A 25960-nucleotide genomic window follows, 5' to 3' on the forward strand; every position below is an offset into this window, starting at 1 on the left:
CTATGTTTCCTTGAGCAAAGCCTAGCTTCCCTAGGATCGTGCGCCCCAGAGGCGTCGTCGAAAGCCTAGCAAGCTGGGCGCGCTGCTGGGCTTCGGCAATTTCTTCCAGGGTGTTGTGCATGCCCAGGCACCCCAGCTTCTCGTTGCTGGTGCTCGTCGGAATGCCGAGGGCTTGCTTGGTGACCTTTTTGATTTGGGCATTAAGTCTGTCTCTTTCGGATCGTGACCAATTGAGCATTGCCGCAACGTATGCGAAGTGACAGGTGACGAACGCGTGTATGAGTTTGATGAGATTATGTTCCTTGAGGTCCCTGTGTCTACTTACAATTCTTCTGATGAGCCCGATAGCGTTGTTGGTCTTGGTGATGAGCTTCTGAACCGTAGAGGCATTGACGTCTTTAGTCTCTACGATCATACCCAGGACTCTGATTTTGTCGACGCATGGTATGGCGTGTCCCGAATTGGTTCGTATGGTAATTTCTTGGTTATAATCGAAGTCTGACGAGCATGGCCTGCGGCCCTTCCACATGGGTCTGGGTACGAGCAGCTCCGACTTGGAAGGCGAGCATCTCAGTCCTGTGGGAATTAAAAATTCTTCTACGGTATCCACTGCTTCTTGCAATATGTTCTGCACCATACCCGGTGTTCCTTTGGAGACCCACATGGTGATATCATCTGCGTATATGGTGTGCTCGAGCCCGTGGATCTGTCCGAGTTTCTCAGCAAGTCCCGCCATGGTAAGGTTGAAAAGCATAGGGGAGATGACCGAGCCTTGGGGGAGAGTCTCCCCAAGGCTCCCCAGCGAGAGTGTCTCCGTGGAGAGGTCGGCAAATCGGAGCGTAGCCGTCCTGTTATCCAAGAATTACTTGACGTACGCGTGGAATCTAGCTCCGAGGTTGAGGTCGGAAATGGTGCCCACAATGTATTGGTGAGAGAGGTTATCGAATGCTTTCTCGAGATCCAACCTGCGAATGGCCTTGGCGTTTCTAATGGGGTCATCAATGATTTGGTGCTTGATTAAAATCATGGTGTCTTGAGTTGATAAGCGCAAAAAACATTGTTTATGACGTCATCAGTGATCACGCTTTCTACAATTGCGCGCACCTATGGTTACGTTCTGTGGTCTATGTTAAAACAACGATGGCATTTGCACTCCGGCGATGAAACGTTAAAACTTGTTCGGCCTGGGCTTATCATAAAGGTGGTACACTGTCGCAGTTTCTGCGTAGCGTTTGCTACAAGGAAAGTACTGGGAAATGTGGGCCGATCCCGAAGGTGTGGGTGCAGTTAAACAGTTGCTCAAGGCGCGAGCTGCCATGGGGGAATAATGCGAGAAACGTTCACCTGACGCCAAACGTCTCGAACAGCTTTCGCACAAAAGGAGTGTGCTTGCTATCCTGGCCTACGGGGTAGAGCCACGGCGGCTCGACCAAAACGATGCCGTGCGTTTTCATCCAGCGGCCGTGGTAGAGCATTGAGCGGCTGTGTTCGAAAAGAGAGGTTCGATTCCACTGTCCGCCACGAATTTATTTCGATCACATAAGTTCGAAACGAGGCGAGGCTAGAAATATAACTGCCGAATGTGCCCGGAATGAGGCAAAGAATGCTTTCCAGTAAAATCGAAGCCTCGTGTTCAATAATTGGCGCTCACACTCGATAGCACGCGATTGACGGCACGCTTGTAAACAAGTCCTTATGTTTCCTTACAAAAAAACGTATCTGTCAATTTTCTTGTAAACTGACCACGCACAAACGTGCTTCACTAAATATATAGGGGCACACCCGCAACTGCGAAACTGTTGGGTAAATGTGAAGAGCTTGCGGTCCGCAATGATTTATGGTGCTGTTTAATCTCGTTTTTAGACATCGCTCAGTCGGCCAAATATAATCTTTACACATGTAATCGTAATAGAGAAACAGCACCATCATCCCCCCCCCCCCCCACCCATCCTCCTTGCTGGCGCGTGATGCTTCACACCACACATATTTCTTCGTTTCTTAGTTCCTTTCAAGTTGTCTTGTACAGCTCGGGAAGTGCTAGCTTGCGCGCCAAGTGCTGACAACGCTACGGTAACTTCAAAACTTGCAACCACAGGCGATGTATGCGTGGAATCGTGCCGGTTATTTTTCTCATGAATGGTGGTGCTTCCTTAGGAACAGAAACGTTGCCCTTCCCTCATTGAAGGTTGCGTCATTCCGCGGATCTCAACATAACTTGCTTAGCAAAACTTTCGTAAAGAGCGGGGACGCACAATCTTGAAAGGACTGACCTCAGACAATTCAATTTCAATTCATTTGCAGCTTGTACAAAAACTGAGGGCGCCAAGAGAACAGCAGTGCAGTAGCACTGCTTAGCAAACCGTAATAAGGCCATTTTTACAACATTTGCTGCTTTTATGAGATATCTCTCAGAAAAGCAGTATGTGAAGTAATAGGGGTTAAGTTCTACATGTCTTTCGAAAAATAAACGCAGTCCATGAAATTATTTACGCGACAATCTGTGTTTCACGCTGATGTCATGTTGCCTTTCATAATGTCGCGTTCGTGGCTGTTTGTCGAAATATTCCTGCCCGAGATTCCATAGATATGACATAGATCCCTTGGTCAAGAAAAACTCAGTTTCGCCCACACAGCGACGACACAATAAGTAGTGTGCATGGAGGCAGGAAGAGGATGGGATACTCACGCACCCTCTTCTTCGTAATGCAGTTCCTATCCGTGCGGGTGGGTCACCCGGATGGCTCAGCTCTTCAGTGGACCGATGGGACAAGCGCCTACGCCTCGCCTCTAGAAACGACTGCATGTCTTCCCGCCGGTCCACCCAAGCGGATGAATTTCATTCAAGGCGAACGCAGTTGGCCAGCGGACCTACTTCCATACAACTGCGCAGGCACGACTTCGACTGAATCATCGACATCATTGATAAAGCTAAACGCTGCGCAGAATTTCTTCAGTGCGCTTCGAGGCACGAGCCAGGATGAGATACTCACGCACCCTCTTCTTCGTAATGCAGGCAAACAATTTTACTAAATTGCCTTATGAGTGTTTTAAATCAAGTAACCCCTGTGTTATCGTGTTTCCAAGTGCGGTAGCACTGTTTGACAATTTTTCTTCTTTGCTGTTAATGCTCTGCGGTGACGTCGAGATAAATCCCGCACTTTCTACTGATGATTCACGAAAAAGCCTCCTAAAAATAGTCAAGGACCTTAACGAACGTTCAATCCGTATCGAATCCATGCAGCAGGCAATGTCCTCAGCCATCTCAGAATTGAAGACTGAGCAGCGCACCGTTAGTGATAGTGTAGCCAACATCAAGAGGCTTGAAAGAATTGCTGTGCTCGATCAATGGCAAACAGGTGTTCGTGCGCTAGAACAGTCACTCAAATGTGCTAGAAAAGAAATAGTCATGCTTCATTCGAGAGTGGATGACGCGGAGGACCGCACTCATCGCGAAAACCCCGTGTTCTGCGGCATATCTGATGTGGCAACAGAAAACGCACAGCAATCAGAGCGAAAGATATTAGAAACAATAGACAATCCCCTGAAAACAAATGTTACTGGCGAAAGCATATTCCGTGCACACAGAATCGTACGCAATGACCCATCTAAATCCCGGCCCATAATAGTGAAATTTACCAATAGTAAAATAAAAGAACTGATTCTTTCGAAGATCCGCATGCTCATAGACAGTAACGTAGACGTTAGCGAAGATTTCTGCCCGAAGACTCGCAACTTACGGAAGAAATTAATCGAGTTTGGCAAGAACCACCTCAAAAAACCATTTAACCTAGGACATAAGAGGCTACTGGTCGACGGGAAATGCTATCAATATAATCCTGTCGATGCCAGTGTTTACGAAGTTCTTCCGTGAACGAGCCCAGTTAGAAAACGAAGTCTCTCATGCCGTTCACTTCGCTCAGGTCGCCCTGTGGCAAAGAAATAGGTGAACTAGAGGGGCGTTGGCCACGCACTTGCACCATCAGCCATCTCGATAATGTACGCCAACATACGTAGTATTAGACCAAAGGGAGATGAACTAAGTAGCGTAATTAGCAATTAGCGTAATTAGCAAACATAATAGCGCTAACCGAAACATGGTTAAGAGACAAAATATCTCACTCGGAGCTTATTTATTCAAATCACGAATATATTGTCTACCGCAACAACCAAACAGAACTGGCGGGGGTGTGGAGCTGCTAATAGATGAAAACATAAATTCGTTTTGTGTGCCTATAAATACAGATTTAGAATTATTGTGGTGCTGTGTTACCATCAACCACAAGAAGCTCATTATCGGTGTCTGTTATCGCCCTCCTACTTCCCCAAGTTCATTCTGCGGCAGCCTACGTGATTCTTTGAATCAAGTCAGAGTTTGTTTTCCTGGAGCAGAAATTATATTAATGGGCGATTTCAACTTCCTGCAAATTAAGTGTATTAACGCATCCCCCTTTTTACAGCCCTTTTTCGCACAATCTGGGCACTTTATCACGTTATGTTCTGACTTCGGTTTTCTCCTGGCAGTTGCTTTACCAACACGTGTAACGCATAATACTTTATCACTTCTTGATCTAGTGCTAACGTCAATGATTGACAACACTTTAGCCATAACACACTTAATGAGTTTAAGTGATCATGGCATCTCTCATTTCACACTAACATCAACACGACCATCCCAACGTAAAACCTATAAAATTATCAGGGATTATAAAAAGCCAACTTCTCAGCGATAAACGCCGAGCTCCTTACTTTCATTGAAAATTTCTTATCCAACTATCTCAAACGCACCGTTGAAATGAACTGGTCCATATTTAGAAGCACTATTCGAGAAACTATCAATCGTTATATCCCCCTACGACGTGTGCGCAGTAGCAACTCAGATCCTTGGTTCAATACTCAGCTTAATCGATTAAATAACAAGAAAAAGCGGATATACCGAAACGCTAAAGAAGTTAACACTCTGGATCGTTGGTTCTCGTATAAGGAAATTGCTGCAGAATACCTATCCATGCAAAGAACAAGCAGATTCACCTTTCTTGATAGTTCTATTCCTAATATACTTAATACAAACCCAAAACGTTTCTCGAACATTGCGAAGCGGAAAGATAGCAACAAAATATTGCTTACTACATCGTCTGGTACTGCGGTACCTGATCATCACGGCGCAGCTATTCTAAATTACACATTCGTAAATTCATTCTCACGCGCATCAGTTCATGCTTATCTACTAGTCCATCAATATAGTTACTCTGCCATGGAAACTATTACATTTACCTGTTCCAGTATTCGTGCTACAATCAGCAAATTACCGCTCTCTTCCTGCGGTGTTGACGAAATTAACTCCAAATTTCTTAACACTAAGGAATACTCTTCTATCATATTGGAATGCATTTTCACCCAATCACTTACTACTGGATCACTACCAATGGATTGGAAAATAGGGAAAGTCATACTGATTCACAAATTTGGCGATACGTGTAATCCAGGTAATTACAGACCAATATCAGTAACATGCAAAATAAGGGAACATGTAATATACGGACATATTGCACGCTTTTTTGAGAACAGTAATTGTTTTACTCCTTTTGGAACGCCGCTAAACAGGTGGGCTGGGCAGTTAGATCTCCTATCGCTCTTAGCAACAAAGATTTCCCTCCCCTTCCCCAGACTCCCAAGAAAGATTGTGAGGAATGCATGCAACTCAAAGCGCTTGTAGTTAAGCAAAATGAGCAAATCAGCGCGCTTCTTGCGCGCATGGAGGCATTAGAAAAATCGAAAAGCAGCGAGGATGTCACAAAACGCAAAATTGCCAAGAGGGACGCTCAACCGGAGCCCCCGGTAACAGCAATGGAGGCAGAGAAAATTGAATCGAGTCCATCTGAGGAACCTGCGTGGGCCAAGCCCATTGAAGCCCTCACCGAGATGGTCACACAGCTTGCCAGCCAAATCGGCTTGATAACGTCCAAGATGGCCAAGTTCGACGCGCTAGAAGCTAATGTCAACCAGCTCATACTAACCACTCAAAAAGCTAAAAAGGTAGCCCCGTATGGGAAACCGTGCATGGCGAGTAGTCTCACGACTACCAACCTGAGCCAAGATGGCGGCCAGGCGTAAAAATAGGAAGGAAGATACAACGATCTTAGTCCAATGGAACTGCCGAGGAATTAAGGACAAAATAGGCAAATTACAGCAATACATAGATAATGCGGAACACAAACCGGATATCCTTGCAATTCAAGAAACGAACTCGCGGCCAAAACTCGCGGGGTACGTCATATACACCGATCCCAGTGAGGAAAGCACAGCCATCCTAGTCCGAAGCAACATAGCTGCAACGCAGCACATTACCACCCAGAGAGAGTGTGAACACGTTCTCTTGGAAATTCACAGCAGAGGCATAGGAAGCAAAGAACATCTTTATACTCAACGCATACTGTCGGCCCTCCAAGAAGAACCTCGACATAGAGGGCACATTACTCGACAGCAAGAGAGAGGCGGGCAGCCGACCCCTATTGATATTAGGAGATTTCAATGCGCCTCACACAATATGGGGTTACAAATTTTGCTCCAAGAAAGGCAGGGTGCTGGCGAACCTCATGGATCAGCATACATTAGCCCTACTCAACGAACCAGACACTCCCACCCGCATGGGCACAAGTACGACCCGGGACACCACTCCAGACCTTACCCTGCTGAGTGGAACCTTGGACGTGTCGTGGCAGAACACAGGCGCGAACCTGGGGTCGGACCACGATATCCTCAATATTACGATCAGGGGGCCCGCGTTCAAGGCCCGAATCGGAACAACAAAGATAACTGACTGGGACAAACTTCGAAAAAGGCAAGCAGCCGATGAAGACGAGGACACGAACAGCACCAAATCGTATGGGGAATGGGCTAAGGAACAACTCGAGCTGGTGGAAAAATACACCCAGAAAATTTCATAATGGACCAGTAAAGTTGTTTCTCTCTCTCTCTCAACACGGATTTCGTAAGACATTTGTAAGATTTCGTAAGATTGTACGACACTCAACTTCCATTGTTCACTAAGGCTTTACATAACAATATTGATTCTGATTTTCTTACTGACTGCGTATTCCTTGACTTTGCTAAAGCTTATGACAAAGTAAACCACTGTATCTCCTCTTATATAAACTACAAATAGTTAACATGGACCCCTGCTATAACTAATGGCCTTCCGGACTAACCGCGTCCCGTTCGTTTTTGTCAATGAGACAGCGTCACCTGCGACACATGTCTTATATGGCGGCGGGCCACAAGGCTCCGTGCTCGGACCGCTGCTAATACATGAACAACTTGCCCACTAACATTATCTCCCAAATTTATTTATTTGCAGGCGATTGCGTAATCTATCGTAAAATAACTATCACTACAGACTTCGCGCTTCTTCAACGCTGTGCACGGATGGTGCCGTACATACGGCACATGGAATTAAATATCCGCAAGGCCATGCGAATTTCTCGTAGTAACATTGCGCATCCTGCCCATGTCATAAATAAGCGACCATTAGAATCGGTAACGTCCTATACAAGTACCTAGGTGTCCATATAACCAACAACCTATCTTGGGATAAACACACTGAACATATCAAATCTATAGCCAACCGCACCCCAGGTTACCTCCGTAGAAACTTTTTTGCACTACCATCTACCGCTAAACTACTTTTATACAGTACATACGTTCGTCCACAGCTTGAATATGCGTCAGCGAATATGCGTCAACCCAAAACATCGAGGCAATACAAAACTGCGCCACCCGTTCTATCTTATTTAATTACCACAGACCATCCAGCGTAACCTCCATGAAAACATCATTACAACTTCCTTCACTTGCCGCTCGCAGGAAATACTCTCGCCTATGTCTTTTCCATAATATTTATTATCATAACCCATATCTGTTTTCATTGTTGATACATGCCGCACCTTTCATATCAGCGCGCCTCGTCCACTGTCAGAAGGTTCACAATCCCAAAAGTAACACAGTTACCCATTCATTGTCCTTTTCCACTAAGACTACAAGAGATTGGAACCAGCTTCCCGAGTCTATAATGGGCATCCGCGACCCCATATATTTCTAAAGTGCCTTGTTTCAACAGTTGATTAGCTGGTTTTTACACATTGTCTAACTCCAATATCTTTATTCTATTTCTGCGTGATATATATATATATATATATATATATATATATATATAATTGTAATTCTGTGCTTATTTGCTTATGTACTGCTGCTATATTGTTTAACCCATGTTATTTTCTCAAATAATCCTTCCCTATTATCAGACTGATATATCCATGTCGAATTGCCCCACTCCTCTGTAATGTATTGTGTACTCTGAGGGTAAAAATAAATAAATAAATAAATAAATAAATAAACAGTATAGCGAAAGAACGACATACTCGTAGTACTGTATAAAGAAGGGGCGGGGGGCGTAGAAAGGGGCCACGGGGATCGCACTGATTTCTTGACCTCATAATTGATAGAGGGCTGCCTGGGAGCTGAGTCTTGCATTTGACAGAGACTGCTGTACATCCCTAAATATATCAAACAGCTTTAGTAATGGCGTGTACTACCGCACGGAGCCTCGTTTGGCGGTGAGCGAAACATTTCTGTCCTGCAAAGATCAGCACAGCCAGCCGTACTGGCCAGGGGCGTAGAAAGGGGGGGGGGGGGGGGCTTCAGCCCCTCCCCGAAATTTTTTCGTGCTCTCTTGCGCCGCCGACCAAAACAACCCCCGGCGCCGGAAATCATGCTAGATTTTGTCTAGAATGTCCTTTTCACGTTCGAAAAGACATTCTAGCGCGAAGATTGAGAAATCGGGCTGGATTTCATGGCAACGCGCATGCACCGGGAGTCAGATAACGCAAGGAGCCCCATCCAAGCACAAAGTTTCAAGAGCGTTTTGATGGCGAACGGGCTCGTCGCGGCATCTCGTGGAAACTACATGGTGCATGGATTTCAATTCCGAAACTTTATGGGCATAAAGTTATCACAAACTTTTGATGCGAAAGGTGCATTGACATTTCCAAAGTCGTGCTTTAGATTTAAAATTTCGGAACTTTGTGGGTTTAATGTTCTTATAAACATTTGATACCAAAGGTGCATTGACTTTTTTAAAGTCGTACGAGAGAAGCCAAATCAACACACTATCAGACAAGTTGAAAAAGCACGCAGCGAAGTCCGATGAGACGAAGCGTTGTGGTGGTCCATTTGTGCCGTCATGTGACAGAAAGGAATATCAACTTTTCTTTTTCACCTGCGCCAAAGCATCCATCTCAAGACACTGAAGCCAGCAAAGGTAACTACGCTCTTATTTATTTTTCTACTTGGACTTCTATTCGCGAGGGCACATCGAGCCTCTTGTTCTTTTTTGTCCTCGCTACCCGCGGGCTGCCGAACCAGCCAGAGCGCATGCGTTCTTCCCGGGCTGCATTGACCACCGCGCGGCGCACTTAGATGCGCGTTCGTTTTTCTCTGGCCGAGTGGATTTTTGCCTGGCAGAGTTTTGGACGCTTTCTGGCTAGCAGACGAGAAAAAGGAACAATGCATGGTCGCTCGCCGCCACCACTACGGGGACTCGACGGATTGCAACGCGTTCACTTGAGCGCAACCTCTCCGGAAAATTTTGTCTCGCTGGTGTAGGATACCGAGCAGTATGCGTATGGCTCTCTGTGGACCACGCGTCTCACGTTTTCTTCAATATTCCTTCGGTATAGCCGCGCTAGGTGCCCAAAGTAGACATTCGATTGTAGCCAACGTGCTTTCCTTTGCGTTATTTCACTTCGGCGCCCCCCACCCCACACACACAAAGAAGAAAAAAAGACTGTCGTGGCGCAGCGAATTGTCGCATGGTGAAAGTTAGATTTTATCACTTCTTTTGCGGAAAGTAATGGGCCACGGGACGGTTCAGTTGCCAGATACTAATATTATTGCCATAACAGTTATATGGACACTCCAGGCGCATTCCTGCCGTCGCCTTCATGTTCCGTATAAAGTCCAGGGGCGGTAACATAGTGACCGCGTGCCGCATGCTGCATGTGCGAGTGAAAGCGTAAGGGGGGGGGGGGGGGTGAGGGGCATGGCTGAGCCGACGATGGCGGCTCAGTCTTGTGTGCGCAAGGGAGAAAAGCGGCGACGAAGCGCGCCGCCTTCAGTCGCGGGCCATACATCGGGGGAGTGCAGGGAGGGGGGGGCTGTAATCTGTGAATCTGTGGTTGCGCAACATGTTTATTTGCCTTGTTTGACGCATAATATATAGCGACTTTTTCTTAGATACGTAGATTTATTACTACGTATATTTAAATATCTTGTTGCGAGGTTTTGTGTATATGTGCAGTGAACTTTATTTCCAGTGTGACACTTTTTTGCCCTTTATCAAGCTGTATCTTCGCATTTGTATATTCCATTGCATCTTCGCATTTCTAATGTACGAAGGCGAGTGAAATGAAAGTGAGCCGACCCACCCTGCGCAATAATGGTTCGGTTCATTATCTGCGAGGCATGCGCATAGCACACAGGCATCTCTCTTTCACAAAAGTGACGCGCAGGTGTGAGGATCAAGGTTCTTTAATGCTCTCATACACTGGGTTCAACATGGTTGTGTGACATAACGGAAACTCCAAAAGTTGAACAGCGTGGTGTCGTGAGGTTTTTGACAGATGAAGGTATTTCCAAAAAAGAAATTAGTTGCCGTGTGGCTGCCATGTGCGTTGAACATTGCATTTCATTGACCCCTGTGAAGCGTTGGAACAAACGGTTCAAAGAAGGATGGGAAAGTTGCAAAGATGACCCAGGACCGGGCCAAAGCCAGCGTGCAATCACCCCCAACACAATTGCAAAGGCTGGTTACACAAGAACGGAGGATAAGCATCGATGAATTGGCAGGGCGTGTGAACATCAGTCACGGTTCGTGTCACACCATAATTCATGAACATTTTGGTTATCGGCTCTTGTGTGCGCATTGGTTGCCCAAGATTTTGAACCGCCGCCAGAAGACGAAGAGGTTCGGCGCTGCCTCGACTCATCTAATCCAGTATCGCGATGAGGGTGAGGACTTTTTGTCTGCAATTGTGACCGGGCACGAATCGTGGTGCCACTACTACGAGCCTGAAACACGACGGCAAAGCTTACAGTGGAAACGTTTGAATTCACCACCCCCAAGAAAAGCAAAGGCCGTCATTACTGCTGGAAAGGCGCTGACTTTTTTTTTCGATCGTCAGGGGCCATTATTGATCGAATTTGCTAAGCCTGGAGAGACGATTAATCGTTTCCGATATTAGGAAACTTTGGATCGGCTGCGTGTCGCAATCAAGAACAAATGAAGTGAAAAATTGAGGAATGGGGTCATCTTGATCCACGACAATTCCTGTCCCCACGTCGATGATGTGGTTTATACAAAACTGGCAAAGTTCAAGTGGGAAACGCTGCAACATCCGCCATACATCCCGAACCTGTCGCCTTTCAACTTCCACATTTTGGAACATTTAAAATAAACAGCTCAAGGGAACCAGATTCGTCTCGGACGATGACGTGAATGAGTCAATTACAGACTTTTTGAAGCAGCAACCCAAGGATATTATAAGACGGGAATCGCGCGACTCGTTCGACAGCGGGACAAATCTCTAAATGCTCATGGAGACTACTTTTAAATAAAGTACCCCGTTTGTCATATATTCGCATTGGCTCACTTTCGTTTGACTGGCCCTCGTATATTTTGCAGAACTTCGGCTTTTTATATGTGCTCTCTGTTGCAACTATAATTTCGGAGCAGTTACCATACACGACCAGTGACAGCTGCTCCTGCGCAATACATTCTAACAAAGGACAGCTTCATTGAGATTTCTCCCTGGTCGTTGCATATGTACAAAAATGTAAACAATGTTCTTGAATGACAGAGAGAGAGAGAGAGAGAGCTGCAAATGAGAGAAAGGCAGGGAGGCTAACAAAGTTTTATTGAAATATGTGTCCTCAATTGTTCATTTCGTGGCCTTTACATTTTTCACAGCAGCGGCATGCACTGCCTTGCTGGTTTCAAATTGATATAGTGCTAAAGTTCTTGTGATATTTGCTTTACTTATTAAATATGCAGAAAACATGGAAATATTGATATCATTTATTTCGGGCACAATTTTTCAGACATACGAGTACACTCTTTTATGAAAAAATAGATATTTTACTTGTCTTGACAGTGCGTAGAGTGCAAGAATTCATTTGTAGCATCTTTGGCAATGGCAACGCAGTTATTATTAGTGTTTAATGTATTTGATCCCTCAACAATTTCTATAAGCAGGAGGCCGAGCTGCAAAATGAGACCCCCCCCCCCCCACCCCCTATTTAAATTTCTGGCTACACCACTGCTACTGCTGTACGTGTGTTTCGACGCGGTGGCACAGCGGGACTGAATCTACCTCTTGAGGGCTGCAACCCGTGTCGGTAAACGCCATGTGTGTCTTTGCTGTGTTTTGGCGCCGCACCTCTGACAGCGGCGCGCTCTAAACAGCGTCCGCAAGCGTTGCTCTATTGTCAAACATTCATCACCTAAGGCGTAAAAATAAGCGCCAAGACAGCGGAGCCGACAAAACCAAAGCGAAAATAGGTGCGAGTGGCCGTCGAGTCACGCTCGGAGCAGCCAGAGGCGGCCGGAAAAGGCCTCGCGAGCCAAAAAGTCGCGGCGGCAGCCTCGACGCGACCGCCGGGCGCGCCCCGTGGGAGCTGAACGCGCTACCTCGAGCATTTCGCCGCACTTCGCTTCGACCGCACACTGCTGACAGTTGGGTGCAGGATAGAGAGAGAGAGAAGAAACGTGTTTATTGCATAAATGAAACTTCGGAGAGGCGTCCTCATTCCGAATGCCTCGAGCTCGGGCGTCGTCCTGGGCCCTGGCAATCGGCCATTGCTGACCCTCGAGGCCGGAGCTGGCCAAGGCCCCCTCAAAGCTCGTTGGTTCGATAAATTTTCGGAGGATGTGATGGTGCCTGTCTGCAAGCCTGAGGGACCCGGGTTCCCCGCACAAGCGGCATCGCGGAGAGAACTGTGCAGCGGAGTCGATTTCTGTTTCGCTCGTATCGACGCGTGCAGCTCGGAGTTCCTGCCCTCTATAGGTAGAGGGCAGGAACTCTATAGTGGATTGTATGGGGGTGCTTGTGTTTTGCGCGTTTGCTCGTAACGTCGTGTGAGGTGTTGGTACGAGACTAGAGGGTGCATACGCTCCGGTTCGGATTATTCGGCGACGGCTCGGCGGGTCGAATCTCGAGCCACGTGGTTGGCGACCTCGTTTCCAGGAGTACCGTGAAGAGCTGGCGATCAGATGATCCAGACTGATCTCATTGGGGGCTTCTGATTGATGATTTTGAGCGTATTGGCGCGAATTCTGCCGCTAGCGAAGCTGCGACACGCCTGTTGAGAGTCGATCACTCTGACTTCAGCCTCTGTTTGGGAGAGCGCGAGGAATCTGGGGCTCGGATAATGAAACGATACTATTCTACGGATCCTTTACATTGTAGCCAGTGCAAATTTAACCCTGCGTTTCCCCAGCGTAAAACGCTGTTCAAGAACATAGATAAAACAACTAGATAGATAGAAGCTTGTGAGAGGGAACGCTCGTAAGATAATTGTGTAAACTATTTATTTATTTATTTATTTATTTATTTATTTATTTAAATATACCTTACAGGCCCCTAAAGACATTGTGTAAGGAGGAAAAGTACATTCAAAGATTATAATATACAATATTTATAATACAATAATACATATGTGAATACATATACACAAATATACAGTGTAAGAAATGCGCTAACATACAGTAATGTGGTGTTAAAATTGTACAATAGACAAAGCGAATGCTTTTGAGCGCGAGAGGTCACTTAACAAGAAATTTTCACAAAGTAATATATGACCAAAGAATTACAGAGCGAGCGGGGCATATTTGGTTGCAACAAAACAGTATTTAAAGGATACTAACACATTAATAATGGGAAAGACAAGAAAAGGTAACACGTTAGGTTATGTAGAGTTTGAAAATGCGTTGTTAGAAGACGCCGGAAATTTTCTTGGTCACTCTCATAAGCGATGGCTTTAGGAAGATCGTTCCAGAGGCGAATGGCTCTTGGAAGGGCGGAGTAGCTAAATGAATTAGTCTTTCCGTAGATGCGCATGAAATTTAACTGATTGTACAAACGGTGTGGCCTGTAATAGGGAGTTTCAAAAAGCAGAACTGAGGGCGCTGCATTATGGACGTATTTATGAAATCATGATCATCATCATCATCAGCCTGGTTACGCCCACTGCAGGGCAAAGGCCTCTCCCATACTTATCCAACTTCCCCGGTCATGTGCTAATTGTGGCCATGTTGTCCCTGCAAACTTCTTAATCTCATCCGCCCACCTAACTTTCTGCCGCCCCCTGCTACGCTTCCCTTCCCTTGGAATCCATTCCATAATTCTTAATGACCATCGGTTATCTTCCCTCCTCATTACGTGTCCTGTCCATGCCCATTTCTTTTTCTTGATTTCAACTAAGATATCATTAACTCGCGTTTGTTCCCTCACCCAATCTGCCCTTTTCGTATCCCTTAACGTTACACCTATCATTCTTCTTTCCATAGCTCGTTGCGCCGTCCTCAATTTAAGTAGAACCCTTTTCGTAAGCCTCCATGTTTCTGCCCCGTACGTGAGTACTGGTAAGACACAGCTATTATACACTTTTCTCTTGAGGGATAATGGCAACCTGCTGTTCATGATCTGAGAATGCCTGCCAAACGCACCGCAGCCCATTCTTATTCTTCTGATTATTTCCGTCTCATGATCCGGATCCGCCATCACTACCTGCCCTAAGTAGATGTATTCCCTTACCACTTCCAGTCCCTCGCTACCTATTGTAAATTGCTGTTCTCTTCCGAGGCTGTTAAACATTAGTTTTCTGCAGATTAATTTTTAGACCCACTCTTCTGCTTTGCCTCTCCAGGTCCGTGAGCATGCACTGCAATTGGTCCCCTGAGGTACTAAGCAAGGCAATATCATCAGCGAATCGCAAGTTACTAAGGTATTCTCCATTAACTTTTATCCCCAATGCTTCCCAATCCAGGTCTCTCAATACCTCCTGTAAACAGGCTGTGAATAGCATTGGATAGGTCGTATCTCCCTGCTTGACGCCTTTCTTTATTGGGATTTTGTTGCTTTCTTTGTGGAGGACTACGGTGGATGTGGAGCCGCTATAGATATCTTTCAGTATTTTTACATACGGCTCGTCTACACCCTGATTCCGCAATGCCTCCATGACTGCTGAGGTTTCGACAGAATCAAGCGCTTTCTCGTAATCAATGAAAGCTATATATAAGGGCTGCTTATATTCCGCACATTTCTCTATCACCTGACTGATAGTGTGAAAATGGTCTATTGTTGAATAGCCTTTACGGAATCCTGCCTGGTCCTTTGGTTGACGGAAGTCTAAGGTGTTGCTGATTCTACTTGCAATTACCTTAGTAAATACTTTGTAGGCAACGGACAGTAAGCTGATCGGTCTATAATTTTTCAAGTCATTGGCGTCCCCTTTCTTATGTATTAGGATTATGTTAGCGTTTTTCCAAGATTCCGGTACGCTCGAAGTCATGAAGCATTGCGTATACAGGGTGGCCAGTTTCTCTCGCACAATCTGCCACCATCCTTCAACAAATCTGCTCTTACCAGATCCTCCCCAGCTGCCTTCCCCCTTTGCATAGCTCCCAGGGCTTTCTTTACTTCTTCCGGCGTTACCTGTGGGATTTCGAATTCCTCTAGAGTATTCTCTCTTCCAATATCGTCGTGGGTTGCACTGGTACTGTATAAATCTCTATAGAACTCCTCAGTCACTTGAACTATCTCATCCATATTAGTAATGATATTGCCGGCTTTGTCTCTTAACGCATACATCTGATTCTTGCCAATTCCTAGTTTCTTCTTCACTGCTTTTAGGCTTCCTCCGTTCCTGAAAGCATGTTCAATTCTATCCATATTATACTTCCTTATGTCAGCTGTCTTACGTTTGTTGATTAACTTCGAAAGTGCTGCCAGTTCTATTCTAGCTGTAGGGTTAGAGGCTTTCATACATTGGCGTTTCTTGATCAGATGTTTCGTCTCCTGCGATAGCTTACTGGTATCCTGTCTAGCTGAGTTACCACCGACTTCTATTGCACACTCCTTAATGATGCCCACAAGATTGTCGTTCATTGCTTCAACACTAAAGTCCTCTTCCTGAGTTAAAGCCGAATACTTGTTCTGTAGCTTGATCTGGAATTCCTATATTTTCCCTCTTACCGCTAACTCATTGATCGGCTTCTTATGTACCAGTTTCTTCCGTTCCCTCCTCAGGTCTAGGCTAATTCGAGTTCTTACCAGCCTATGGTCACTGCAGCGCACCTTGCTGAGCACGTCCACATCTTGTATGATGCCAGGGTTAGCGCAGAGTATGAGGTCTATTTCATTTCTAGTCTCACCGTTCGGGTTCCTCCACGTCCACTTTCGGCTATCCCGCTTGCGGAAGAAGGTATTCATTATCCGCATATTATTCTGTTCCGCAAACTCTACTAATACCTCTCCCCTGCTATTCCTAGTGCCTATGCCATATTCCTCCACTGCCTTGTCTCCAGCCTGCTTCCTGCCTATCTTGGCATTGAAGTCGCCCATCAGCATAGTGTATTTTGTTTTGACTTCACCCATCGCCGATTCCACGTCTTCATAGAAGCTTTGGACTTCCTGGTCATCATGACTGGATGTAGGGGCGTAGACCTGTACAGCCTTTATTTGTACCTCTTATTAAGTTTCACAAGACCTTCCACCCTCTCGTTGATGCTATAGAGTTCCTGTATGTTACCAGCTATGTTCTTATTAATCTGGAATCCGACTCCTAGTTCTTCTAACTCCTAACTTCACTGAGCCCTATTATATTCCATTTGCTGCCCTCTAATTCCTCTAATAGCACAGCTAGACTCGCATGACTAGATAACGTTCTAGCGTTAAACGTTGCCAGGTTCATATTCCAATGGCGGCCTGTCCGAAGCCAGGGATTCCTAGCACCCTCTACTGCGTCGCAGGTCTGACCGCCGCCGTGCTCAGTTGCTTCGCAGCTGCTGGGGACTGAGGGGCCGGGGTTTGATTGTTGTGTTCATATAGGAGGTTGTGGCCAAGTGCTGCACCATGGTGGCCAATCCTGCTCTGGGTGAGGGAGTGCGTTACCGGTTCTGGTCGTCGGGATCAGGCCGCACTCCAGGGCTGTTTATGCAATTTTATAAACACGCGGATTTTTTTTGAATCCGGTGGAAAATTGCGCGGCACCGGGATTCGAACCACAGACCTCTTGCACGCGAGGCGGGTGTTCTACCTCTACGCCACCACTGCATCTCTCCGCTAATAATGATAGCAGGGCTTTATCACGACGATCATGCAAGGGCTGTAGTGAGAGGTCGAGTTTAATTTGTGTTATGTTTTTTATAGTCATAACAACGTGAAATAAAACGCGCAGCCCTATTCTGAATATATTCGAGTTTTTTCGATCGAGTATTTCGGATGGGGAGACCAGACAGATGCAGCGTATTCAAGCTGAGGTGTTAACAAGTGTTAGATAAGCTAGTTTAGGAATGTTATTAGTGGAATTATGTAACTTGCGTCTTATTTACCCTAATGATCTCGAAGCATTGGCGCATATCTATGCAATGTGCGTCGACCGCGAAAGAGTCGAAGTTAGGTTAACACCAATATCTTTATATTGAGTATGATGCAAAATAGTCATATTATTTATGTGATGCAGAAACCTAGATTTAGTACGCTTGCGGCTAAGTGTGCTTTAGGCTTTAGTATGCTTGCGGGTAAGTTATTTCCTTATTTAACCTCACAAATAAAGAAATTCAGTTTCTTGCATTGACTGCGTAAACATTGAGATGTATGCGTGATGAAAATGCGGGGATTGCTTTCTTTTTTTTTTTTTTTTTCGCGTGTTGTTTCCGCCACCTCACGTGTCTAGTCTTGTTCTTGATCTGAGCATAAAAGGCAAGGCGTGCCAATAAATGCGCACATTTGTTAGTCAGCGCCGTTGCCGTGTGCTCCTTGTTGTCTCGTCCCGTGTAGTAGCACGGTTTTCTTCTGAGCATGCGCAGACTGTAGCCATACAGTCAATCTTCGCTCTATTCTACACTTTTGTTGCGGTATTTGAGGTATCTGGAGGTCTGGTATCGGTATCTGGAGATCGCAGGAAGAGGCCTTCGTCCTGCAGTGGACATAAATATTACCATGACGATGATGATGGTGGTGGTGGTGGTCTTTCGTGCCTTCCCGTTCTTTAGCGCTGCACGCCCAGTGCTTTCAGATGGAGAATGCATGCCCTTATCAGCGTGACATAGCGTATCTGACAGCAAAGTAGTAAACACGCGGTGTTAAAGAAAATAAATGCAGGCAAGATAGATTACGATTGTTGTTCGGGACAGGCTACGGCCTGAAGGGTGCAAAATATTCTTATACTATACTTATTTTCTCTTTTCGCGCTTTGCCATTAGTTCGTCAGTGGGTGGTCATTGGTGACTATGGACGATGTGGTGGTCTACGTTATCATTAAGATCGGCCACATCAGCAGAATCAATAGAAATGAACCCTTACATTATCGAGGTCCTGCTTCTGCCAGTACACACTAAGGAAATGGGCATGATAAGAGTTTAATAGGCAACTCCAGTGCAGTTTCTGCATAACTTTTAAAGCGAAGCCTTCTTTGCCTCTTCCTTCGACTTTCCCACTGCTGCTGCTGCTGCTGTGGGCTGCTGTCACGCGCACCGCCTCGGGGGCTGGTTCAGAGCGTGTATATAGATTACAGGCGCGAGTAAGAGAGGATAGGCGATGGGAAAAGCTCGTTTTCACCCTACCGTGTCGAATGTGCACAATACCCTCTGGAGCTCCCTGGCTGTCGCCACACTATAGTCACTTGACAACTGTAATAATCCGTGACTCCCCTCAGAAGCATTGCAGAAACTACAGCGCTTCCCTTTCTACTAACGTGCGAGGCCACAGGGGACGCATAACTGTACAGAGGACTAGAGTTACTGTATTGGCGGCGAGGAGTTACGGAGTCGCCATCTATCGCAAGCGCCTGGCTGGCGTAGTATGAGGGATCACGTGGTGCGCTCCTCATAGGTTTTGCTGTCAGCGCTCACTGAAAACACCACGCACTAGCTCTCCCGGACATTTCTGCAAGTGCTTTCGAAACAAGAGAAGTTTGTTACTGTCTAAATAATAATTATGGGCAAACTGAAAGCACAGAATCGTTTACAGACGCTATCTCTTTACCGAATACGTACAGTGAACGCCACTGCGCGCGGTCGCCGCTATGGAGTCTCCCGAACCGGCTTCTTGCGTGAAAGGTAGGTAAACGCTGAGAGCAAACTATGTGAAATATGCTCTTATAGTGTTTGTATAACTGAATGGAGCGTTATAGAATGAAGCCTCAATGCAGCGATCGCACAGATTCGCAGCGACCGACTGCGCGTCTGCATGCTTGTCCGCGCACTGTTTCGCTTTCACCGCGTGCGCGTTTTCGCACCGTGCCATGAGCTTTAGGCCGCAGAATATGAGCATTTGACAGTGTACAAGCAACCATTGTTGCGTGGGCGCTATCAGAGTTGTTCAAAAATAATTTCATTGTAGAGACTTGGACGGGGACTGTGATGTGCCGTCGCGACGATTCAATCTTTTTTTTCTTCTTCTAAATTCTTGGACGTTTCAATATTATTTCTCGAGTTGCGTCGCACTGTATGTTTATCGGTGTTCTCAGCGTGCGATTTCACGCTGCTTCTTTTCTGTAATCCAGTGCATTAATTCATAACACAAACATGACCATATGCCATGATTTTTTTTAATGTGCTTCTTACCGCTCCCTTTCCACTCCAGTGAACTTGCCAGTATCTATAGCATCGACAAGTTCATAGACCAAATCGTCATGACATTAGTCGGGCAGCGGACTCAGGCGAGCGTCTCAGTGCGCGTTTTCCGAACATCACAGACCCGGCGCCGTAGCAGAAATCTTCCTCGCGTCTGTGCTTGCTGCATACCCGAGTTGTAGCCGATGACTGTTTGCCAGTTTTATGTTTCACGAGCCAAGCTTCACGCAGCTTATTGTCCAGCGGCTACGTGTGAATAAGGCTGACACACCGGGCTCCGTTGCGTACGTCCGCCACTGCGGCACCGAGCAGTAGCCTACCATGTTGCGCGCCTTGAAAGGCAGCCACTACCTATTGTGGTGCTTTCAAGCGTTGTAAAGGAGACGCTCGAAGTGGGAGAATCTCGCTACTAAATGAGGACCGCAGCGTACCAGGGAATTTAAACTCTCGTTTTCAGCTCGCTTCAGCGCTCCCGAAGCAGCCGACGCGGACGCTATGTCCACGTGATCCCTAATAGGACGTCACGCCGACGGTGGCGCCAGCTTTTCCAGTGGTGGAGCTCGAGGCCAATATGCTACCAAAGGTATATGCTACCTTTGGTAGCATATACAGTAACTCTAGAGAGGACGAGAATACGAGAAGAAGGAGAGGGAGGAGAAGAGGCAGTTCAAATACAAGAGAGGGTGGAGGTGACGTGAGAAGGCAAGGAAACCCCACTACTATACGACAGCGGTTGCGGGGAAACGGGATAAGCTTAAGGGCCTGTTTACGCTCAAGCCACCATTGCCGCAAGCCGCACCGCACGCGTGCGGTCGCGCGAAAAATTGCACATGTCGAACACTTCTGCACAAATTTCGGTTTACAATGTGTACGGTTTACACTGTGTACACAGTGTAAACGGAAATTTGTGCACAAGTGTTCGATATGTGCAATTTTTCGCGCGACCGCATGCGCGCGGTGCGGCTTGCGGCGATGGCGGCTCGAGCGTAAACAGGCCCGAACTTCAAGGTGCGGTACAGTACGTTGGTGCTGTTTCTGAAAAATAAACGCCATGCAAGTACGTCAAGCGGGCAACTTACGCAGGGCGTGTAGAAGCAGTGCCGCATTAATTAAAGCGCACCGCAGGGTCCAGGAAACACTACAGAAGCGGTCGACTGTCAAATCAACACTTCTGCGCCCGCCGCGTTATCTTTGCGGCTATGATTACAACTAAGGCGCCAAATAAAACAACGGACGACGAACGTTGTCCCGTATCGCCTCTTTCGTCCGTTGTTTTATTTGGCGCCTTCGTTGTAATCATGCATAACCAACTTGCCCACCAGCACGTGGTCAGTGATTTGCTACTATGGCATTGCTAGAGGTCGTGGATTTAATCCCAATCGCGGCAGGCGCATTTCGACGGGGGCGAGATAGAAAACACATGTGCGCTTAGATTTTGGGGCATGTTAGAGAACATCACGGTGTCAAAATTAATCCAGAGTCCGCCACCACGGCTTGCCTCATAATCCGAGTGCGGTTTTGGCACGTACAGCCCCGTAATTCAATTCAAGTTTAATACTTCTGCCACAATGCGATGTGCCATGTGAGGAAATGACAGCGCTCAACCCTCTCAGAGGTTATAAAATATGGCGCACAACAACGCCTCAAGCAAACACTTCTTCCTGTGTGTTCTGTGTACTACGCATACAAACAGCAGTGGTGCACGCAAGGCAACGTTTAACATCAACTCCCGTCTCTCGTGATTGACTAAACGTTGAAGAAATTAAGCTTTAGCCGTCAACATCACAGATAATCATCAATCAAACCATCCAGCACGGAAAGCTTCGTTTACATCCATTCCTACAATGCGTGAGGTCTGCATAATTTTTTTTTTTTCATCTCGCTCCAATTGTAATACGGGCGCCTATGCCGGTATTCGAACCCTCGACTTCAGCAGCGGATATCAATCATAGCCATTGAAGCCCCACTGCGAGCAAAGGCAAAACGAGAGTGGCCGATGGTAAGCAACACAAAAGAGTGCGGTGCGGCTACGTTGGTGCGTCGGGTTCGTGCACAGGTTTGTCGTCAGCCATTTGTGTGCTTTTTTTTTTTCCTTTCTCCTTTGGTTTTGTTTTCTGCGCGATAAAGCTGTGAAATAAAGAGCATCTTGTTTTGTAACAGCGCTGACACCTCCGGGTATTTTGCGCTATGAGGGCCAGTTGTCTAGCTTGTGCAGGTTAATAATGCTTTTTCTGTATCGCGACTATTTTTTACTATTTTCTTCTGTTAACGTTCCTTTCTTTTTCATTCTCTCCCTCCTTTTACACGGGTCCCGAAAATAAACAGACACGTTTTGGTGTTCTCGGTCCTACCGCCACTTACCTAATCGGAACTCCGCGTCGCTTTTTGTCTACGCCAGAGGATGATGCATTTCATTGCTTCGTGGACTATGCAAATGCACTTTAACCGCTCAAATATGCGTCCGAATGGATTACGGTGATGCCATAGACGTACTGGAAAATTCAGCAAGGGAAAAGCGCCTTTTTCTTATCACTTCATTTCAGTGAGATATTAACTCGTTAGGCAAGCTTAAATGGCCACACCTAAAGCCAGTAATATTCTTCTTTCATGGTTGCTAAAAGCCTCAAGACATTTGCTATGACAGGTAAGGCTAGCCCGTGGTTTTCCTTCTGTCACGTAGTATACTTCAAGGTATTAATTAAGCAGCTAGCCTAGTAGGTAGCGCTGAGTTGCAAATAATCTCGCAGATAATTTGCCCCCTCTTTCACAATAAGAGAAGGTAAAACTACCAACTCTTGACGACAACAATTTCGCACATGCAAGAGGAAATTTTTATTGTTTTTCACGCAGATTCGAACTGCAGCGCTTCGTGAACACCGAGGGGGCTCTCCCCCGCTAGTCTGTCAACGCGTCTCCCACGTTACTTCAACAGACATGCCTTGGTTAAATGTGGCATGTCACTCATTGTTTAGCAAACCATTCTCGCGAGCACTATCGGCCAGCTAGTGGGTGAGTGGCGTTTATGAAATAGTTTTCGGTTCCGTGGAATGTGCAAGAACTTTGCAGGCCAATGAAGCAGACCGATAAGCCTGGCCACACTTAGAACGACCGGTTCGTGGCACACGCTGGTGCTCGGTAGGCCGAATTGTGAAGAGCCACAGCTCTTCCTAACTCTTCAGCGCTACAAATCTCCACAAGTACCACGGAAGCTCCGCCGCGCTGCCCTACGACAGCTCCGTCGCAGGCACGGCAGCAGCCCTGAATAGCACTGTCAACGACCGCGTGTGCTTCTCGTCTGCCGCGAGCGCACGCCCCGCTGGCTGTAGCATCAATCACCGCGCAATTCCTCGCACATGGCTACCGCATTAACGGCCAGTACAGAGGAGAAGGAAATACAGCACAACTCACGATGTGTTTTGTGGACGCGGCCGGCTCGCACCGTAGCAGTATCCTCTGCGTGCGCTGCGGTGCTGCCGATGAGTCTCCGATGACGGGGTGGGGATCGTGGCAGCAGACGACGCCCGGGCAGACGCCAAAACCGCGCGAGCGCCGTTCGCCGAACTTGGCCCGGGCCCGAACCCTTCTCCGTTGCCGCCGGTGCGAGGAGGAATGGAAAAAAGAGGAGCTTGGCGGGCATGGGGGCTGACTCGCGTTTGTTGCGCAATAGTTGCGTGCAACGAAGCGCAAGACGGGTGAGCATTGCATAATTACTGGACACGCTTAGGGAGTGCTGTCGCATCTGCCTGCTACTCTGCGCTCGAATTTCGTAGAGAGCTCGAATTCGGCACCGGTTTTGTCCAACACTTTGTGTCCAACGGGGGCACTCGCGTGAAAAAAAATAAATAAAGAAGACAGTAGCACAGCGAGGTCGGTGACCTGAATTCAAGCGCTTTTCCCTCTCTCTAGGAGACGCTTGTCACTTGCCGGCGATTTCGTCTTACGAACGCGCTTCCTCTTACGAGTGCCTTCCTGAATGTAGGTTCGGAAATGCTCGCTTCGTGATTGTTCGATAAGTGATCGCGGATTTTGCATAATAGCGGGTCCGGCGATCTTCCGGCCAACTAGTCTCTCATGCGCTACGTACATTTACATGAATAGAATTGGGGAGTTTGACTGTACGTCCCGAAACTATACAGCTGTTTATGAAGGATACCGTAGTGGAGGGCTCCGGTATAATTTTGTCCACCTCGGGTTTTCTAACGTGCGCCCAAAGCATCACGAGCGTTTTTGCATGCCACCTTCTTCGGAATGCGCCTGCCGTTATTTGGAGTCCAACTCGCGACCTCGTCATTGACAGCACAGCGTAACATCCAGTGAGTCACCCGGTGGGTATACACGCGCTACATTTACGCGATACTCGAACTGCATGGCTGCCGGCGCTTTAAGCACCAACGGTGAGTGCTGGGGTGACGGGCAGAATGCATTCACAATGCAACACAAAGTCTCTGGCTTTTATGTGATACAAAAATGCGCCAGCTTGGTGTCCTTAGCGTCCACCGGCGGCGCAAAAAGTGCCGGCAGCTATGCGCTCTGAGCATCGCGTTTCAACTGCTGAATACTGTGCGCTGGCGGGTACTGTGTGTCCTGAATTGAGGTGGTCGCAGTCAGCCGCTGTCAGGATTGGTGGCTCGATCCCATCGCTCGTGATCCGTTGTCAAGATTGGAGTCGGGCATGAATTAGAAGGTAGCTGGCCCATGCCGTCGTCCAACTTATCCACGCTGAGGACGTTGATGAAGGGAAGGACTGCTTCTCATCGAGAACGAGGAATATGGGTTTATTTACAGTATTTATATCAGTCTAACATGACTGTTTGAGAAGGTACATCAGTCTAACATGACTGCTTGAGAGAGAGTGTCCTGAGCAGCCGCACAACAGCGGTTTTTAAACACTCGGTCCTCTCCCGATACAAGGTGATGCGAACGTTCGTTTCGTCATCGCAAACTAGTCGCCTCCCGGCGGCCCGGTTTACATACGCACACACGCATACACACAGGTGCGAAGGTCCGGAGCCGACGTCAGAGGGGCCCCGTAGAACTCGGAGCGGTTCCGGGTAGCGCGGTGTCTTGCGTCTTGCTCGGTGCGTGGGAAGCAGCGCAAAACGGCGTTCCCGCGGCAACTCGCGCACCCGTAGCAGATCAGGTCCGCGTTGGGGAGTTTGGGAACAATAGTTGGCCCGCCGAACTCATTCCGTCACAACGGCGATGAGACTAGAGGTTGGCGGCGGTTTCAGCACAAAGCCTGCTTCATCGAACGCATCCTAGCTGAAGCGACGGAGAGTGGGGGATGCGCGTCTTGTTCCTCGACACAAAGTCGATTTAGTCACGCTGTGGCTAGAGGTTGGCGGCGATGCTCCCGAGATGTTGCTTCCACAGTCGCAACTGGGTGGCAAACTTGCACTGCAGCTGGCCGTTTTTAACAGCGCCTCCATGGCCCCAAAAATCTCGACTGTCTAGCGCAGATAACCGCTGGGCAGGAAGAGAACGGCTGGTGGCCATGGGGTGATTGATGCCTTGGCTCGCAGCGACCACTTGTGTATTGATGTCACCGCCTCAAAACATCCAACAAGGACAGGCAACTGCAAAATGAACCCCACAACACGACTCTGCGCCGAGATGACGTACCTTGGCTCTCACTTTAGACCCGCTAGGGTTCAGAAAAATAACAAAAAACATAAGTGCAGAAACAAAAAAAATGCTGCATTTCGCTATGCCAATTTCTGAAGCAATTTTGTGCTGACAAATTCAGCAATCATAGAGGGAATCCTGCTAAATGAGAGGGGATCTTCTTGGCTTAACAAAATTAACACTAGTAACCATAAAATTTAGGCGGGACCCTCAAAGGCAGAATTCAAATTAGTCTGCTCAATCCATCCGCATTGCTATGCAACTTTCCCTTCTTATATCTAACGGAGAAGTTGTACTCTTGGAGAGTGAGACTCCATCGGAGAAAGCGGCCATTTTTGTATGACATTTGATTGAGCCACGTCAGAGGGCAGTGGTCGGTCTTGAAGACGAACTTCGCTACGTACAAGTAACACGACAACTTCTGGGCGG

General features: G+C 47.2%; 2 protein-coding genes across 3 annotated transcripts in view; one reads left to right on the forward strand and one right to left on the reverse strand.

Moving 5' to 3' along the window:
* Window positions 1-3391, forward strand: part of LOC126523469 (ABC transporter G family member 23-like) — a 198501-nt gene extending 195110 nt beyond the window's left edge. Inside the window, exon 13 of one of the 2 annotated variants that reach the window (XM_055066856.2) lies at window positions 2710-3391. In XM_055066856.2, coding sequence (XP_054922831.2) covers window positions 2710-2906 — 197 coding nt within the window. In that variant the 3' untranslated portion in view covers window positions 2907-3391. The remainder of the gene's footprint in view (window positions 1-2709) is intronic. The other variant, XM_072288869.1, reaches the window with a different exon arrangement.
* LOC126523477 (heat shock protein beta-1-like) overlaps window positions 1-23499 on the reverse strand; it is a 30706-nt gene extending 7207 nt beyond the window's left edge. Inside the window, exon 1 of the mRNA XM_050172086.3 lies at window positions 23315-23499. The gene's annotated coding sequence lies outside the window, so the exon portion shown is untranslated. The remainder of the gene's footprint in view (window positions 1-23314) is intronic.
* Between the last annotated feature and the right edge of the window lie 2461 nt (window positions 23500-25960).

This window comes from Dermacentor andersoni, chromosome 6 (genome assembly GCF_023375885.2).
Source record: "Dermacentor andersoni chromosome 6, qqDerAnde1_hic_scaffold, whole genome shotgun sequence".
Lineage (NCBI taxonomy): Eukaryota > Metazoa > Arthropoda > Arachnida > Ixodida > Ixodidae > Dermacentor > Dermacentor andersoni.